The sequence below is a fragment of the Falco rusticolus genome, chromosome Z (genome assembly GCF_015220075.1).
Source record: "Falco rusticolus isolate bFalRus1 chromosome Z, bFalRus1.pri, whole genome shotgun sequence".
Classification (NCBI taxonomy): Eukaryota; Metazoa; Chordata; class Aves; order Falconiformes; family Falconidae; genus Falco; species Falco rusticolus.
Window position 1 is genome coordinate 21,032,653 of NC_051210.1, and position 19,094 is coordinate 21,051,746.

The following is a 19,094-nucleotide window of genomic DNA, read 5'->3' on the forward strand; positions in this document are numbered from 1 at the left end:
TTATGTTGAGTCTTTGAAAAAAATCTTCTGGGTCTTCTTTAACAGTCTAGGAACACTAATGCAATACCATAACTTGAAATTTACTTGCATTCTGTATCAGAAGTTTTTGCATGCCAAGTAATTGCAAATACTACATATGTATGTATCTTTGCTTTTTAGTGCTTTTCCTCTAGAATGTAAGCATTATGGTGAAGAAAAGATACTGCTATCAACAGTGTAACTCTCATAGGTAAGTGTGAAATAAAAAAACCCACAAATGCCTTTTGTATTTCTAAGGTGAATACTTCATAAAATATACAGGGACTTGAATATGAAGGAAGTACTGTCCTTATTTCAGATTAGCTCCAGATTATTTTTTATAGAATGTTGTAAGAGAACACTTGTGTCCTGGAGAAAAAGGAATGCTTGTGTGTCTTCATTCTGACATGTAACTTGTGAAAAATGTACAGGGCTTGTGATGTTTGTCTAGCAGGAATCTGATAAAAGGTGCTGATTTCAGTTTCTATAAAAAAGCATACCCATAATGTAACTGGAACATCTGTTGGCTCGACAGCAGAAGAGGGAAGGGAGTAAGCTACGGTAAAATAAATTTGTCAATGTAATAGATGCACTTTCGGAAAATGAAATGTAAGTTGTTAATAATGTCTTTGATTTCATGCATTGTTTCCTTAACTTTCAGTAATGCTTTACTGTGTTTTACTGAAACCGGATAAAATGTTTTCTCATAAGGAATTCAGTAATCAGTTTTACTATTTTACATATGCAAAATATTTCATTGGGGTTTATTGTTTTTCCCTGCTTTGTGATTTGTTTACAAAATTCTAGTACCATTTAGAAAATTAGTCTACTTGATAAATACTGAAGCTTATACTCAAGCCTGTCTTTATCCCTTGAATTCATTGTAACTTACCTGTTCTCTTACTGTGCTGTCAGTTTTCAAAAATGGTATCACAAACAGCTTGTGGTGATTCTGTGTGTGGACACATCAGAAGCAGTGGCTTCTTAAATTGAAAAGTGTGTGATAGGCCCCTTCTTCTGGAAGCACTTGCTACTCTAAAAAAGCAGTTACTCACCTGTGATGTTTGGAATGTCACAAATTTGAAAGACATGAGTTTTTTGTAAATGCACTAGGTGTCTGTGCCCAGGTGCTGGAAAAGGGACTGGGCTGCAGGGGACCCTGTGAGGAAAGGTCAGGGCTGCCCTGTGCTGTATGTACAGTGGGGCACAGCTGAGCGCAGCAATGAAGATGGTTTTGCCTGTGAGGAAAAAAGTATTTAAGAAAGAGGAAAAAAACAAAACTGTGCAACAGCTGTGAGAGAAACAGCCCTGCAGTCACCAAGGTCAGGGGAGGAGATGCTTCAAGCACTGGAGCAGAGGTTCCCCTGCAGCCTATGGAGGAGACCAAGGTGAGGCAAGCTGTGCCTCTCAGCCCATGGAGAAACACGCTGGAGCAGATACCCATCTGTGGCAGTGTGGGATCCTCCATGGGCTGCAGCATGGATATGTCCAGAGGAAGCTGCAGCCCAAGGAGAGCCTATGCCAGAGCAGGCTGCTGACAGGAGCTGAGGCCTGTGGGAAAGAGCCCACACTGGGGCAGGTTTTCTGGCAGGACTTGTGACCCACGGGGGACCCACGTGGGAACATTCTGTTCCTGAAGGGCTGTGCCTCAGTAGTGAGGACCCATGCTGGAGCAGCTCTTGAAGAGCTGTCCCCCACGGGAGGGATGCCACGGTGGAGCATGAGGGAGGAGCTGCAGAGAGGAGCTGTTAGGGCCTGATCACACCCCCTGACCTGCTTGGCTGAGGGGAGGAGGTAGAGTGGGAAGTAAAGGAGTGAAGTTGAGCCTGGGATAAAGGGACACATGGTAAAGGTGTTTTTAGTTTTTTCTTTGTTTCTCATGTCTTAACTGATATTAAATGATTTTGCCCAAGTTCAGTCTGGTCTGCCTGTGACTGCGATAGCACAATGAGTGATCCTCTCTTGACCTTGACCCATGAGCTTTTTCAACTTGTCTTTTTCCCACTGTACTTTTGTGGGTGGGGAAAGAGGGGCTGGGTGGACACCTTGAAAAACAACTAAAGAAAAAAGGTTAAAAAGAAATTTCTCATAATTAGCTCAGTTTTTTTCAAAAAAATAAAACCTACCTGCTTTCAGTAACTTCAGTCTGAGAGTGAAGACTGGAATAAATACTGGCAATAGTTTCCTTGACAGATTTCTGTTCCAAATCAACTGTTTCAATGAATACATTAACTTACAAGATGCTAAATAGAGTGCCTGATTTGGTATTTGCTTAAGTGTGACGTGTCATATATTAAGATGTCTTCAGCGTCTGAGGCTCTATGTGTGTGTTGAGTAGTCAGGGAAAAGTTCTCTTGGTGAAGAGTGTAGTATCAGTATAGTGACCTGAGACAGTCTGCTGCTCATAGTGCCTCAAACTGGTATAAAAAAAATTAGACTTAAATTGTGAGAAGGCATTTGGATGTGTGGACAAGATACCCTTAAAATGGAGATTCTAAAGGTATTGCAAGTCTTCATCTCAAGCTTAATACTCTTAAGGGGTGGGCTTGGTTACGATTTGGGCTTTCCAGGTTAAAGATCTTCTGATCATTATGGGTGGGTTAAAAAAAACGTATTATGCAAATTGTTTTCTTGCTGGCAAGGCTTCAGTGTCTTGTCCAGATAAAGTCCGGTAGCTAACAAGTATGCACACAGAGCAGCTAGTATGATTTGCATAAATACTAAATAATCTGTCCTTGAGCTTCCAGCTTGGCTTCTCTGGTACTGTTTTATTGCTACATCTGTTGAAGCAGTGTGGTTGGAAGCTTTTCTGGTGATGGACTTGCTTTGGCTCAAACTAGCTTTCTTAGGGATCACCATTGTCTCAGTGATGCTACTGAATTTCTGGTTGCCTGTGTGTTATTCCATGCTCCTGATGCATCACAACTTCTCAGTGTCCTCGGAACTCAGTCTGCAGTAGGTAAGTTTTCTGCTTAGTAAGGAAGGCTACATGCTATGCTCAGGTGGTGGTTAAATACAAAGATAAAATGGGGAAATCTGAAATAAATGACAGAGCTAGAACTGTCCTAAAATGAAGTTGCAATGCATTTGAATGCAACTTTAAACTAACTTGACAGGTGATTAATTATTGTATATGTGTTAAGAGAAGCTATGGAAAACCTGTAAGCTAAGAATCCTAGTAACTCTGAAACTGAATTTGGATTGCTACAGGTTTGCCTGCCTACCCAGTCCCTTGTGTAGTCCTAGTGCTCTGTTGTGGAGCCCACTGGTATCATTGGTATGCACTGTTGGTGTCTTCCTAGCCTTTCAGTGTTCCAAGATAGGCATTTCAGTGCTTGGTAGTACGAAGGCTTTGGTATGTGGAAAAGAACCAGGAAGTCTGGCCTTCAGTTGCTACTGAGATTACCGAAGCATTGTGTTAGTAACTGTCTATGCTTTTTTTGACTCTTTGGTGATGGCAGTAATATGCTGTGCTTCGGTGCATTGCTTCTATTTGCCGTGAAGCCTGTATGCTACCACTAAAAATTCTAGGACTGTTTACCTTGTTATTTCTCACTTGAAAACAACTAAGATGTAATTTGTTTTCTTCGGTACTTAAAACATGTATGCATTCTTGGTTCATCAAATGTACAGACCTTCTTTCTCAGTACTAAATGGTGGCCTTGAAGTCCTACCTCAACGTGCTACATTGCTGGTTTTCTTATTTCTTCCCTAGCCTTTGTAGGGTATGTTGCATCTCTTCTTTGATGGCCTGAAGTGTGATGGGCCCACCAAGCTAGAAATAATTCACCTCTATGTTGCCAATCCAAATCTATGTGAGCCACTTCAGCAGGTAGATCAAGCAGCCAAGATTGATTGTTTAGATGTTCTTCAGTGGCCTTACTCTTGGGTATGTGAGAATCTACACGATGTACTTCTACAACTAGGTTCTCCAACTGGGCAGTGATGTATTGACACAATGTGGCAGCTCAGATGGGTTTACTAGGCATTGCCAACTGCTCTGCTTCCGTTGCTGCAATCACCGCCATAGGGCATTTGCCACCATCCATGAGTCAATATAGACTTAAAGCATTGGACCATCTTTCTCATTCAGCAACATCTAAAGCCAGCTGGATAGCTTTCACCTCTGCAAACTGACTTAATTCACCTTCTTCAGCAGTTTGTGACTAGTCATAGGGGACTCCATATGGCTGCCTTCCACCTGATTTCCTACAATACAACAGGACTCATCAGTAAAGAAGGCATATTTCTTCTCATGTTCTGGCAGTTTTATTATACAGTGGGGCTTCTTCAGCAAGTGTCACCTCTTCTTGTGGTTGCATCCCTACCTTCTGGCCAGTCCATAATAGTTTCCAAGATTCCTGGATGACTGGGACTTCCTATGCGAGCTAGTTTTAATCAGTGCAACCCACTTACTCCATGTAGCATCAGTTGCTTGTTGTGTGGTGGAAACCCTCCTTTTTAAACATCCAGCCCAACACTGGTAACTGGAGTGCCAGAAGGAGCTACTACGCTTCAGCACCAACCACTTCCAAAGCAGCTCGAACCCTTCATAAGCTGCCAATATATCTTTTTCAGCTGGAGCGTGGCAGGTCTCAGATTGTTTATATCCTAGACTCCAAGAGACCAAGGGTCAACCTTGAGTCTGCCCTGGTGCTTTCTGCCAGAGGCTCCAGGTAGGGCCATTCTCCCTGGCTGCAGTGTAGAGCATATTTTTTACATCTTGCCCAATCCAAACTGGCCCAAGGCCTACTGCTTGAGCTATCTCACCTTTAATTTGTTCAAAGGCTTGTTGTTACTCAGGGCCCTATTTAAAATCATTCTTTTTTCAGGTGACATGACAAAGAGGGCTTACAATCACTTTGGAATGTGCATTCTCCAAAAGTCAACACCTAAGAAAGCCTGACTTTCTTATTAGTTGCGGAGGCATAGCTGTTATTTTGTTGATCACACCCACTGGGTTCTTAAAAATCAGTATTCCCATTTTATTCCCAAAACCTGGATCTCCTGTGTGGGTCCCCTGACTTTGTTTTATGGCAAAACCAGCTTTCAGAATGACTTGGACTATTTCCTCCCCTTTCTCAAAAACTGCTTCTGCTCTGTTGCCCCATACGATGATGTCATCAATGATTGCAGGTGTTCTGGAGCTTCACCCTGTTCCAGTGCAGGTGGTAGGGCTGTGTTTCCACTGCTGGGGCAGCCTGTTCCAGGTGTATGTGGACACCCTTCCAAGTGAGGGCAAACTGTGACCTGCGCTTTGCTGCCAAAGGGATTGAGAAAGAAGTTTTTGTGGTATCAGTGGTGGCTTGCCACTTAGCTGCCTTTTGATTCCAATTTGTATTGAAGTTCTAGCATGTCTGACATGGCAGCACTCAACAGCAGTGTGACTTTATTTGGGCCACGATAGTCCACTGTTAGTCTCCATTCTCCTTTAAACTTTTGCACTGGCCATATGGGACACTTTAAAGGGTGAATGGGTCCTGCTGATCACTCCTTGGCTCTCTAGGCATCAAATCAGCTTATGGATGGGAATGAGGGAGTCTCGACTGGTGCGGTGTTGCTGTTGGTGCACTGTTGTAATAGCAGCTGGCACTTGTTTTTATCTTTTTATTAAATTAATCATTAAAATCTTCCACTTTTCTGTAACCCCACCGCAAAAGGGTCTTCTGAAAGTCTGGACAAAGTAGACGGCTGCTTAGTTGTCTCTGTTTCCAGGGCAGCTATAACAAAAGCCCACTGTTGACACTATTTTGGATCCTTGAAATACCTTCTGCTAAGAGTCTGTGACAAGGATATGTGGAGCTTCTGGGCCAGTCACAATGGGATGTTTTTGCCACTCATTCCCAGTCAAGTTTATTTTGGCCTCCAATACAGTTAGCTGTTGCAATCCCCCTGTCACTGTGGAAACGTTAATGAGTTCTGCCCCTTCATAGCTTGATGGCATTAGAGTACACTGTACCAGTATTTAGTAGAGCTTTATATTCCTGTGGGTCTGATGTGCCAGGCCATCAGATCCACACAGTTCAGTAAACCTGGTTATCCCTGTCCTCCACCTGGCAGGAGGCAGGACTCCTAATCCTGGTCGTAGGATTCCCCACCAGGATGGCAAGTAGTACTAAGTGGATGTAGCATGGATTAGTTCTACTCACTTATACCACCTGATGCACAGGGGCGACAACAACACTGAGTATGCAGACAGGTTAGTTGTATGACCAGTGAGTTTTCAAATCATAAACCAGTACTATATAGTACAACACTATGATAACGTTAGCCCAGGTCCCAAGGAGAACAAACAGCACCATAGGGAGCACATGCTGCAATTAAATAATTCAACCCTGAGACCATGGACAGCAACTTTAAGAGCAGAGAAATCAGCATTGTGGCCAGTGATAATTAATCCAGTCCAATGAACACTGACAACAATTTTATTCTAACACACCCTAGTTGAACCTGTCATTATCTCAACCCTTCATGTCCCTGTGAGCACCAAAAAGGACTGTTGTGCTTTAGCCCTGGGTGGTAATTAAGTGCCACACAGCTGCTTGCTCATTGCCCTGTTAAGCAGAGGAATGGCAAGGAGAATTGGAAAGGACTGTAAAACTAAAGGGTTGAGATAAGAGCAATTTACTAATTGAAATAAAATAAAAATGGAACAACAATAATAAGGTAACAGTGATAACTCTTATAATGAAAAGGTGAGAGAAGGGTAGAGGAATGAAATCCAAAGCAAAGGGAGGAAACAAGTGATGCACAGTGGAGTTGCTTACTACCTGCTGACTGATGCCCAGCCAGTGCCTTGAGAGGCTGTCAGCTAACCCCTTCCAGTTTGTGCAGTGAGCATGAGTCCCATGGTATGGAATACATACTTGGTTAGTTTGTCTCAGCTGTCCTGGCTTTGTCCCCTCACAATTTCTTGTGCCTTTTCCATGACAAGGCCTGAGAAACTGAAAAGTCCTTGACTTAACCTAACAAAAAAACATCAGTGTTCTGTCAACATTGTTCTCACAGCAAATCCAGAGCAGCACTGCACTGGCTGTGAAGAAGAAAATTGTGTCCCAGCTGAAACCAGGACAAGGCTCCAGTACATGAAATGTTTGGGGTTTTTTTTGTCAGAGGATGTGCTCGTTTACTGCACTGTATTCCCCATGTTGAAGGAAATACAGCAAACCAATTTTGAACAGGTATTTAAGTCACCCTGAATTTTTGCCTATGTTGTAGCCAACTATCTTCTGAATTTTGGGTTTTTAAACTACAGTTGTCAAATAGAAAACAACATCCACTATTGTCATGGGCAAGATAAAAATAAACAATTTCTTGGGATTTTTTGTTACAGTAGTAAGCTCACATGTTTTTGCTGAAATTCATGTTGGAATTGGTGTCTAGGCATTGGTGCTGAATGGTGGATAGGGGTAAGTGGGGAAGCAAATTTATGACATAATTCAGTGAGGCAGGGGAGAATAAATATATTTTATTTTCAGACTTTAGGAGGTACTGAAAATGGATGTGTCTTTGTCATGAGTTTATAAATTGTACATTTAAAATTAGAATTCAGAAAAAATAATGGATTTGTTTTAAGTTTGAATATCCATGACTTTATTAAGCGTGCAGCTTGAGCATTTCCTTGGATCATCGGATAGTACTGGGGGGGGGGGGGGGGGAACCCCCAAAACAAAATGCTTTCTTTTGCAGAGCTGGCATAAGATGCAGTGAGTATATCTAAATGTCCATCTTAAGTGTGTTTGCCTACTTGGGAAGTAGCTTTATAGGTTTTGCTTTTTCTAAATATCTGCTGCATTAAGCTTTGAGGGTTTTTTTAGGTCTTTTCAGTCACTCCAGCATCTTTTGCCATTTGTGCTGGTATCAGAGACTTCTAACTTCACAGTATTGCTTTTCATAGAGGGTGTCTAAAGCAATTATAATTAATTGTAGCTTAATTGTATGACTGATTGAAGGGAGAAGTAATTTTGTATAAGAATTTTACTGTACTGAATTTGTTGTTCATTAACAGAATTTTTTAAATGCTAGTAAATATTGCTGATGTATGCTGGAGATGTATTTTTACTACAGATACTACCAAGGCTTCACGAATGGAATGAACATGTTGCTATTGACTGCTTATTGACAGCAACCAGCTGGGCACTTCACTGGTGATGTTTTCGTTGTCACGTTGTCCTGTTGGAGTTTGCTTATACTGACTTAAAAAGAGGAAGAAATCAAAGTGAAGTACCATAAAATTGATATGGACAATAAGAAGAAAGACAAGGACAAGCCAGATGAAAGAATGGCACGGCCTGGTGGGAGGTCAGGCCATAATCCATGTGGAACTGGTTCATCAAATTCTGGAGTGTTAATGGTTGGCCCTAACTTCAGAGTTGGCAAAAAAATTGGATGTGGTAATTTTGGAGAGCTACATTTAGGTAAGATCCTTGTTCCTTTATTTCAGTTTGCATTACCCAACGCTATTGTGTGCAGTCTAGCCATAAAAATGACTACATGAACACGTCAGACAGCTGTTCAAAGTACTTCCAAGCTTCGGATAAGTTAAATTTGTCTTGCATGTCTTCTGTGGTGTGACCCCAGCCAGCACAAGCTCTATCACATGCTAAGAATCTCTGCAGCAGGAGACTTTCTGGGACTAAAAATGTTCCATAACTGTATGCAGTGCTGTCCTAAATTCAGTTGTCTCTTTGAAGATGCTGGAAATTACTTCATGGTTATTGTATTATGCTACCTTTGCTGGTTTCCTGAAGCAGTTCATTCAGATGTTCTTGGGGCAAAGTGTATGTGAAACACATCCTCCTACTTACAGGTCTGTCTTATAGTGCTGTGGTCTTGGAGGTTTCTTTGAGACCGTGTAGCAGGCACTTCAGTGGTTTTAATAGCAGTGACCTTTTTGATTCCTTCATTTCCTTTTCATCATCAGCAGTATAATGAGGCTAAACAGTGAGCTGCTGTTGGACAGGGACAGCGAGGATCTATCTGTCTGTAGGGAGAATCTGGGAGATGGGTAATTCAGTCAGTTCCCTGCTGAACAGATGGTTGAAAAATCAAATGGTGAAGAAGGGACAGGTTAAGAATGACTGTGGAATTTTGAAGCATTTGAATTTGGGCAGCAAAGCTTGAAACTTTACTGTTTATTAGAGTAGATGCTAAAATGATGGGTATGTGCTTTTGGAAAAGTATATATTTAATTTTGCGCTCTTAAATTTCCATGATGACAGCATTAGCCAGGGTTTTCAAGGTCTGTGATTCCTCTGTGTGTTAACAAATGTAACTTGACACTTAATGGCAAGACCTTACTCCAATATTCGTGGAACGCTTAAGTTAATGCTTTTCTTTAAAAATAGATGGATTTGAAAGTGGGGTGTTTGAGAGAAGGGTGGGCTGTGTAGGTCCTGTGTTTCTGTTGATCATCTACCTCTGGTAGAACTACTGTCCTTCAGACAATGTTTTTAATATAGTGCTTGTACACAATGTTGTAATGCATGTTATAAATGTGACTATATAGACATTTATATAACATGTTTTTAATGCAGTGCTTTCTAGGGGCATAATCGAGTCTGAGTCAGAATGTAAACAAGCTTAGTACATTAATATTGTAGAGGGATGAAAGGTAACATTGCTGGAGCTCTGACTGAGGATACTGAAGTTAAGTGTCTCAATAAGAGGTACTCTGGTTAATTCCTGTTGATAGTTAAAAAAGATTGATATATTTTGACCTTTACAGTGTTATATATGTACCTCAGCAGTTCACAAATCAGGCTGAAACTCTGTCTAAAGCTTTTCTTAAACTTGTCTAAACTGACTTTGAATGATGATTTCTTTTAAACCTCTCCATGAAAGATATCAGACTAGTATAATTAACGTCACGTTTATTACTGAAGGCAATTGCAAACTAATAAAGTTAACTTTTTTTCCTGTCTGTTATCTTGGACTAGTCATGGCCTACAGAGTTGGTTATCTATTTCAGATCAGTATCAGATTAACTCATTTGCTTGCAGCAGATAGAGAGTGACATCATCTATTTCATTCTAAATACAGAATGCAAGTAGTTAAGACTGACTCTGGTAGTACTGAAATGAAGTAGGACAAACAAGTAACAGAAATAGGAGGAAGATGGTAGTGTAGCGTAGTACCCTGCAGCAGCCACCTGGACAACTGCAAGCTTTTGTTTTCCACAAATAGTAGATATTTCAAATCCTTATTTATTGTTACTTGTGGAGTAAGATGTTTTAAATGTAAGTTACTGAAAGCAGGGATTAAGACTAGTATTACAGAATCTGATATAGATTAGTTACTTTTGCATTATGCTACTACAGCAGCAAGTAACTTCAAGTGGGTATCCTTCCTATGAAGATGTACACAAGCACTTATTTTTTTTTATGTACTTCTGCAAATGGGAATATATTTTGAGCATGTGTCTTAAAAAAATCTTAGACTTAAAGGAGGAATAAAGTTTTTAAAGAGCTATGAAGCTGTGCTTCAGGAGATAAAAATTCAGTTACAAATCAGTAGCCATTGTAGTCTTCCTGCTAAGAAAAAAGGAAGAGCCAGACTTCTGTAGTGGTTTGGGGATCAAATGGTAAATTGGCTGTATCTAGCAAATGAATGTCTCTGATGTGCAACCATGAACTTGCAAAGGACTAAACTCTTCTGAATATTTAGCTGTTAATCTTCAGGCTTTTCTGAATTAAGATAAACTGATGGGATAGTAAACGAAAGTCTGTTGCTGCTGCATGTGATGCCTTATACGATACCTGTTCTGTGTTTAGAGAGAGATCAACAGCGATGTCAAATCTGCTGTCTTCCATATTCTAAGAGACAGTTGTCATGACTCACCACATGGAAGGTTAAAATGTACCTTCTGATGTTTCTTCAGAGTGATAAGCCTGTCCTTACTATGTTTGGCTACTGGGACACAACATCCAGTCACTTAACTGTAACTAGATTTGTTAGAATAGACTGAAAGTGCAGGGCCTTTGCAAGAGTTTCTTTTAATACCTTCTAGACTGTAATAGCATACAGGAACACAAAGACACTTCATATGGTGTGCATTTTTTGTAAAAAATGTAACTCAAATACTCATAAGAAATGTTTAAGATGCCTGGATTTCCACTCTAGTCCCTGGATAGGTCTTGGAATTATCCATTCTTTTGGTGGTCAGAGTAGGGCCTGCTGCCCATAGTGATTCTGTGTTTATTATTATACAGCCTTCAGGCAACTTGTTTCTTGTAAAGCTGATCCCTTACCAGACATGTGAGTTGTAATACATCTTTTTTTCAGCTTTGCAAGAGTACTTTATTTTTAAAAATAAGGACCTGAGATCGTAGTTTTTGACTACAAATGTGATTGTCTTCACAGGAAACCTTTTGTCCTGGTCCATGTCTTTTCCCCGCTTGATTTCTTTAATAAAACTGAGCTAAACATGGGAAATCCAGACCTGAGTAATACTACAGAGATAGAAGTGGAATTGTGATTATAAATAATACACACTACACTCTTTTAAAGACTGTAGCAAAATGAAGTGTCAGAATTTACTTTTCTGTTACCTGCTATTTTTTTAATTTTACATAATTTTAATATTTACGTAATTTTATTTTTTCATAAAGCTTGTCTACCTTTAATCATTGCATACTATTTGAAGTAACACTTGTTGAAATATGCTTATCCAGTTACAGAATCACTTCTAAAGCAGCATATGCATTTTCTAAATGGTATAAGTATTTTAACTCAGTAATGCTCTTCTCCTGTTTGTTGTAACTTTAAGCTTAGAATGTAGAGAATTGAGACACACCCTGCCTGCCCTCCCCCCCCCCCCCCTTAGTCCTAGTTAATTCTAACTCTAACTAGTGTCTGGTATTCCAAAACATATGATAATCTTAAATTAAATTTTAAATAGTTTTCAGCAATAAAAATGAAAATGTAGAATGACCCATTGCACTTTACAGTAATTCACCAATTTTGAAGCTTTTCTAGTGTATAGAAATGCTGCAAACTTGGATGAAATAGCTGAAACTCTCAGTGAAACTGCCACTTCTTATACTATTTAAGAACAAAGTTCTGTTTGAGTATGGTATCGGACTAATAAAGCCACATTTTTTCAAGTTGCTACCAGAAGACCTAGCACCTTAGATCAAAAACATTTGAAGACTTCCTTGATGTTTAAATGGCATTTTACTTGAACAGGAAAGCCAATGTCTTACATTGTTGTTTTTGTTCTTTTTTTCAAGGAAAAAATTTATACACAAATGAATATGTGGCAATTAAGCTGGTAAGTTACTTTAAGGATTTGGGATGAGAAACTAATCAAAATTTTCTTTTCTTATATAATGGTTTGGTTTCCTTAATTAAAATCCTTAAGCTATGTATGTTTTGAACTGAGTAGATGAAGGCAGTTAGTGATAGATGTAATAATATACTTTGGACATACTGAATAAAAGCAGCGTTAATTCCTGCACTATTATCAAGGCTAAGTCTGTGTTTGTCGATGGTGATTGATGGCTGCTTTAGGGATATATGTGGCAGTTGTCTTTAGTAGATTCCTTTTTTGTGCAACAAGTAGAGGAACACCAAACTTAATGTGAATCTGACTACAGATGACTACAGAGGAGCTCCAGAAATTCTGCAGCCTGCCTGTATTTTAACACCCTTATTTCTGCCTCAAACTGTTTTTCATTCGTAGTCGTTGGTATTTGCACATCTGTTTTGGTAGACGTTTTATTTGCAATGATATGAAAAATGTTTCCTTCATTTGCACACATGGTAAATGTGGATATTTTATTAATACTGAAGACTCAGAAAAAGCAGAACAATGACCTCAGAACAGCACCGTATACTTGATATTTTGTTTCTGGATACTTTTACCTTCTTGGTAAATGACTGTTAGTGCTAAAGAATTTCATGATTAAGTTCAGTGTTTTACTTGTCCTTGAAGAAATTTTAGGACTCCCATTAACTTGTTGCTGCAGTAGGACAGAATATTTCTCACAGCATAGTATGGTCAATTTCTATTTCGATGAAGTGAAAGGTAAGCTATCGAAACAGAAATACATGGCTTTAGATGGGTAATCTTAAAAAAATCACAAATATATATAATATACTCTTGAAAATTATTTGTGTGACTATTTGTTCAGAAAAATATTTACTTCAATGGCCACAGATGTAAAAATATCTAACTTAGGATTTGAAAGAGCAGCATCAAATGCAATTCTGGTGGTTATTGTGTGTCATGCCCGATATAATTTTGCTTTAAAATACCTTGGATTTACTCTGTATCTCTGATAATACTTGAAAATAGTCTGAGTTCTTCTACTTACTGGCTGTTTGCTATAAAGCGCTGTTGTACTGTAGGAGGGTTTGTTACCTGGTGTGCAGTGCTGGTTCATGCACCAAGTTTCAGTATTCCTATTCTTTTAATCTGGTTTGTGCAAAGTAGGGAGCAAGGTGGTAACCCGCACATGCCTAGCTCCCTGATTGCCAAAACTTTACGCTATCTATACTTTTCAACAAGCAAAGCCGTCAGCCTTCGTTGGTTACAAGTGACACAACTTTCCATTCCTTGGTCCTTGGTTTCCTATTTGTCAGGCGCCTCCTGCTCACTGTGTGAATGCAGTCCGCGTGCGCAGCCTCCACTTTCGGAGTCTGGTGTGTGTGTTTCTTGAGTCAGTGGTCAATAGGTTAGTGGGTCGTTGGTCATGATCTACCCTGGCCGGAATTACCTTTCCTATAGTTTTCCTGAGTTTATTTCTTGTGAGTGCTTCCTTTGGGAAATTCCTTTTCTAAACAGGAGGAGCGCTTAGTGGGACATACAAAAAAACTTGTAACATCAAATAACCATTAATGAGTCATCTGTTCTAATTGTCTTAAAGTCAAACTACTAAGAATACATTCAGTTTTATTAATCATTTGATACCTGCACATTCAGAAATAGTTCGCAAGATGATGTTTTTGAGCATTAGTCACTCGGTGTAGAGTAGAACTCTTTAACCTGATTAGTGGGTTTTGGTAAAACAGTTTTTATTAATAAACTCGTGTATTATTTCAGCCCATTTCAACTTTCAAAGGTACTGTTAAGTGGCAACTTTGACTTGTTTCCAAATACTCAATTTTACAGCTGTTCATTTGTAGCTGTGCAAAAAGCTTGAAGTACTGTTATTAACCTCCTTTGAAGTCACTAAAGAACCAGTGTAGAGCAGTACGTCTGTAATTTACTAGTGCTTACAGAACTCTGGATATGTACTAAACTTGTCAAGTTGTCCTCTTACTTCAGTGGTATGAGAAGCTATAGTGTCTTTGCAATAAACTACAGATGTAAGGAATCAGTGAAAGTCAACACTGGAGCTTGCATCATCACTGTAAGGTAAAAACACATTCATTAGCAGGTAGAACTAGTGGATTCTTTGAACATAGTTCTCTTTTTTTTTTGTAATCTCATTCAGCTCTTTTGAACTTGGGTCACAATGTTTGGTTTGTTAAAAGCAGCTGTGTCAAATTGGGGGACTCAGTTGAATTCTGCTTTTTTTCTGTTTTTTCTTCTATTACAGACAGTGTCAGGACTTCATTGTAACAGTTAGTTAGGTTGTGCTTGGTCTCCTTTCCCTTTTAAAATGTAAGCCTAATGTTTTTTTCCTGTCTCTGGCACTTACTCCTTTTGTGCTTTGAGAGCAGTGATTAGGCCTATGCTCAGTCTTTGTTTTGTTATCCTAAATGAAGCACTCATAACTTCCTCTCTGTTTTGCACCTGTTGTAGTTCAGGTTTAGCCCTCCTGAATTGTGTTACTTTAATTATGTAATTATTCTAGTTTGAGCAGTTACCCTTGGTAGGTAGGGTTGGGGTAATATCTCTCCAGAAGTATCCTAAAATTGTATTTGTATTCCTTGTGGTAGCATTTGTTGTTGATGTATTGTTTTGTTAGGAGCAGCAAAACATCTCCTATGCCAGATGTTTTATATATAAATGGTAACTGTATAGTGTAGTGCAGGAAGGTTGTGTGGGTTTCTCTTGAGAGCATGAATTATAATGGCTGTGTTTATACAGCAGCTTGCAAGAGTACTTCTGATGCTAAAAGTAAATGGTTTTTACAGCTACTGTTTTGACTTACTAATTCAACACAATGAAAAGTTTATTTCCCTCATGGACAAAACTATACAAGTATGTTCCTGTTTACGATGCTTATGGCAACTTCAGGACTGACTTATATAAGGAAATGTTTTAAACAGTTATTCTATGTGAGGCATGAGGGTCATACAATGTATGCATTTTAATGTATAACGTATGTATGTGAATGCATGTTTATTCTGGTAAAGCAGCCACAATTCCAGGATATTACTCTTGATCTGGCTTCTTTCATTATGACCTGTTCTGATGGGGCACATACCCAAATTTGAAAGGTTAGATGAGACTTTTTTTCTAAGAACTGGAATGAGGATCTTTAAGAACTGGGTTTCAGCAGTTGTGCACTGTCTAGTAGTATTTGTATATTTCCGCTGGTCTATTAGTGTATGGATTGATTTCTTGTGATGAGGTAGTTCTTCAGCAATAACCATTTGGTATACATGAATGGCTCACCTCTTCATTTATTATTTACTACTTTTACTACTTAGACTTCCCTATTCAGCTGTACTTTCTCCTTCATTCTTCTTCCCTTTTGCTTTGACAAACTTCTCCATTGCCTGAATTTATCTCAATCTCAATCTTAAAATCTGCAGGATGCTTAACCACTAACCAGATACCAACTAAAGAAACTTCTGGTTGAGCTGCTTCTGGAAATAAGTAAATTTTTCTTTTTGTTTTTGTGTGAAAGATAGCAAGTTATGAGGTAGTCACTACTACTTTTAATCTGTAATCTTTAATTCATTGAGTAATGATTAAAATCTTAACAGCTGAATACTTAAAATTTTAAGTGGGGTGTGTGTATAAAGAAGATTGCGTCTGGAAGGGTTTTTTTATTACAGTCTAGAATGATCCCATTTCAGAACCTCTTTAGACAGCTGTAGTAAATGCTAGTAGACTGATCTTTTCCTGTAACAAGATCCTTATCTCTTAAAGAGCTTTTTGCTGAAAATACCTTTTGTTTGCTGTTACCTAAGAAAATATGAAGCAGAGACAGAAGGTACACTGAGTAGGAGTTAAACATGAAAAGCAGGCAATAGCTGAATGTAAAAATAGTGCTTTGGGTTAATATCACTTCTGACCTTATGGTTAGTCTAAGTAAACTTTTCTCAAAACCTTTTAAAAGGGAAGTGGTACATCTTGGAAATTGCGTAGTAGTTTATTCCATGTATTTGGCATAAAAAGAATTGCAAAAATACATTATGAACTTGAAACAGATGTCACGTTTTGGGTGTTGTTATCCTTTTGTTTGAATGTGTAAGCATCCCACAAAATAAGAAAGGAGAGAAGAAACTTGGTTCAGGGAACCTCTCTGAGCTAAGGAGCTCTTTTCTGTTGGTCAGGTAACTGGTGCTTAGTAACTGCACATTAGTTCCTTGGACTGCAGGGTCTGCCTGCCATCCTCATAAAGACAGAAATGCTCTTCTGCAGAGTATCTAGGTTTTAATATTGAAACTTTGAAATAATTAGACTTGAATATATAAGTAGTGCAGTGAAAGTCATTCTTAGAACATTGCAGAAATCCTGGAACAGTATTCTCAGGATGCTTCAGTGAAGACCTGAGTTTAAAGTAAACAAAGTAATTTCTTTTTTTAAGAGATTGACTTCAAAGTCCTCTGGGATTAACATGATGATTTAAGTTATGTGTTGCCAGACTTATTTTTAGATGCTGAAAGGTACTAAAATATTAATGAAAATAGCAAGAACCATGATTTGAAGTTTCCTTTTTTATTGTTGAATACGCTTTTTAGACTTATTAATGAACATATAGTTACAGTGGTATGTTGTTCACTCTTACATTGTGGTGGAAGATTACATTTATCATACCTTTGTCTTGATTCATCCTTATCTATCTTTTCTCATTTATCAGTAGTTCACTGCATACTGCAAAGTGGGTTGTGTGGGAACATGACAGATAGTACATGAAGAGCATATTGTGCTTGCCCTTTCACAAGTTCTGTGGAACAGAAGGTTGTATTACCTTTGTATGTTTGGAGTTACTGAACAATTGGTAAGATACCTAAGCCTTCTCACAAAATAAGGCAATTCCAGAAGACTGTCAGCCAATAAATGGGCTATAAATACATATTACCACACTTTTTTCAACACTACTGGAGGGAGTAGAAGTATTTAATTGTCTCTCTGCTAGGCAGGGTTTAACTTCAGACTTTGCCTGTGTGTGGTTTTCAAGTAGACTTATTTGACTGTTATAAATTTGTTGTCTGGAGACTTATCAGAAGAGTTTCCTGCTGACGACTGGAACAAGCAGCATTCATTTGAAAAACTGTAGATGTGTATGTCAAAAATTGGAAGCTGTTTCTTTTCCCTGGGACAATTTTTTTGGTCAATTTATATATTTCATTCAATACATAAAAGCTGTTTTTCATTTTTACTAAGGGAGCATCTTAGAACATTCAGGGGTGATTGTTATTAATGTCAGTTAAGACAAACGGTATGACTGAACAGAATCAAACTGCCCATAAGCCAGTGTCTTGCCTTAGCACATTCAGAAGACATACAGAGTTTTACGGACTCTTAGCAGGCAGAATTACAAGCTTTTTTAGAGACTATGTAGAAAGTGGTATATTTCATAACAGACATTTATAATACTACAGGCAAACTAGTAGCTAATTTCTGTGGTTTTGTAAAAGGTTCAGTAACAGGCTTCATGATGGATTTACTTATGCCTCTGAAAGCTGAGTACTGGAGGTTGATAGTTGCACTGATTTGCTTAGGCCCACATTTGCAGTGAAGTGTTTTGTTAAGCAGTATCAATCTTTAATACTTGGAAATACAGTTTATGAGAACATATGAAATTTAAGTAGGACCTTTTGGTGGCCTGGTTAGTCTTGCTTAGTAGTTAGGTTTGAAGGATCAATACCTCTTTTGTTTAGAAAGTTCTTGCTCACTGCTTTGTGAAAAATTCCAGTGTTCAGCTACAATGAATGCTCAGGAGCATAGGAGGTATGTATCAAATTCTGGGGTTTTCTTTGTAGAAACTGTTATGTTGGCCCTCCTTTGGTATTTGGCCTCAACTTCTGGTATCCTGGCAGAATCAAGTGCATAAAATGTACCATGACAGAGACTTTGGCTGTAGCAGCAGCAGCAATTTGAAACATCTGAGTGTTGGAGGGAGGTGCGTTGAGGAAGAGGACTAAGTTTCTCATGATTGAATATTGGCTTACAGTTTCTATGGCCTAGCTATGCTGCTGGGAAATAACACAGGCTAACAAGCCATTAGCTTCTGGAGAAGATGGTGTCAGGAAAGAGATGAGTGCCTTGCCTAAACTTTTCTTGAAAATTGACATCCGGCAGTATCAGTTACTGCTAAGTGTATTAACAATCTTAGTTGCATGCTGTAATTCTAGTAGGTGCGGTCTGTGTAGGAATAATACCCAGCTAATGTCCAGATTCTCACTGATGCACTGGAAGGTGTTGCATATCACAAGAAACCAGGCATATCTTCTAAAAGATGCTCTAGGAAATTGTTTAAGAATGTTACAATAAAGTAGCTTTAATTTGCAAAGGGAAATAATCAAGGAAGTTAGGGTTTTAATTTAGGCAACTTGTGTGTTCCAGTGCTTGGATCTCATGTCACTTTATTCATTGGGACCTTGCCACGCTAATACGTAGAACACGGAACTAAGATTTCATTAAACTAATAAAATATATCGGGAAAAGAAAGATTTAAACTACAAACTTACTCTGGTGCTCTTTTTTTTTTTTTTTTCATTCCATGTTTGTAGCTTAGAATGGTGTTGCTAAGCTATTCTTGTGTGGAAGGATTTGGTTGGGGTTTTTTTGTAAAGATCCTAGGATAATTTTTTTTTATAAAGACATATCTATCATGTATAGTAAGTTCGTGGAGAGTCTTTTCAATCCTTTAAGCTGCATGCATATCAATGTTACCTTTAGAGAGCTGCCAGACACATCACCCATATGCTTTGGAGAGACAGATTATTTT

General features: G+C 38.7%; 1 protein-coding gene across 12 annotated transcripts in view; it reads left to right on the top strand.

Annotated features, from left to right (window-relative positions):
* Positions 1 to 19,094, top strand: part of CSNK1G3 (casein kinase 1 gamma 3) — a 70,477-nt gene that overhangs the window by 15,889 nt on the left and 35,494 nt on the right. For 7 of the 12 annotated variants that reach the window (XM_037373352.1, XM_037373349.1, XM_037373351.1 and 4 more), the window contains exons 2-4: positions 160 to 229; positions 8,086 to 8,435; positions 12,249 to 12,289. The exons of 1 other annotated variant lie outside the window; for it this stretch is intronic. In XM_037373352.1, the coding sequence (XP_037229249.1) occupies positions 8,258 to 8,435; positions 12,249 to 12,289 (219 nt within the window). In that variant the 5' untranslated portion in view covers positions 160 to 229; positions 8,086 to 8,257. Of the gene's footprint in view, positions 1 to 159; positions 230 to 8,068; positions 8,436 to 12,248; positions 12,290 to 19,094 lie in introns of those variants that run through there. 4 more of the 12 variants (XM_037373346.1, XM_037373347.1, XM_037373353.1 and 1 more) reach the window with 4 other exon arrangements.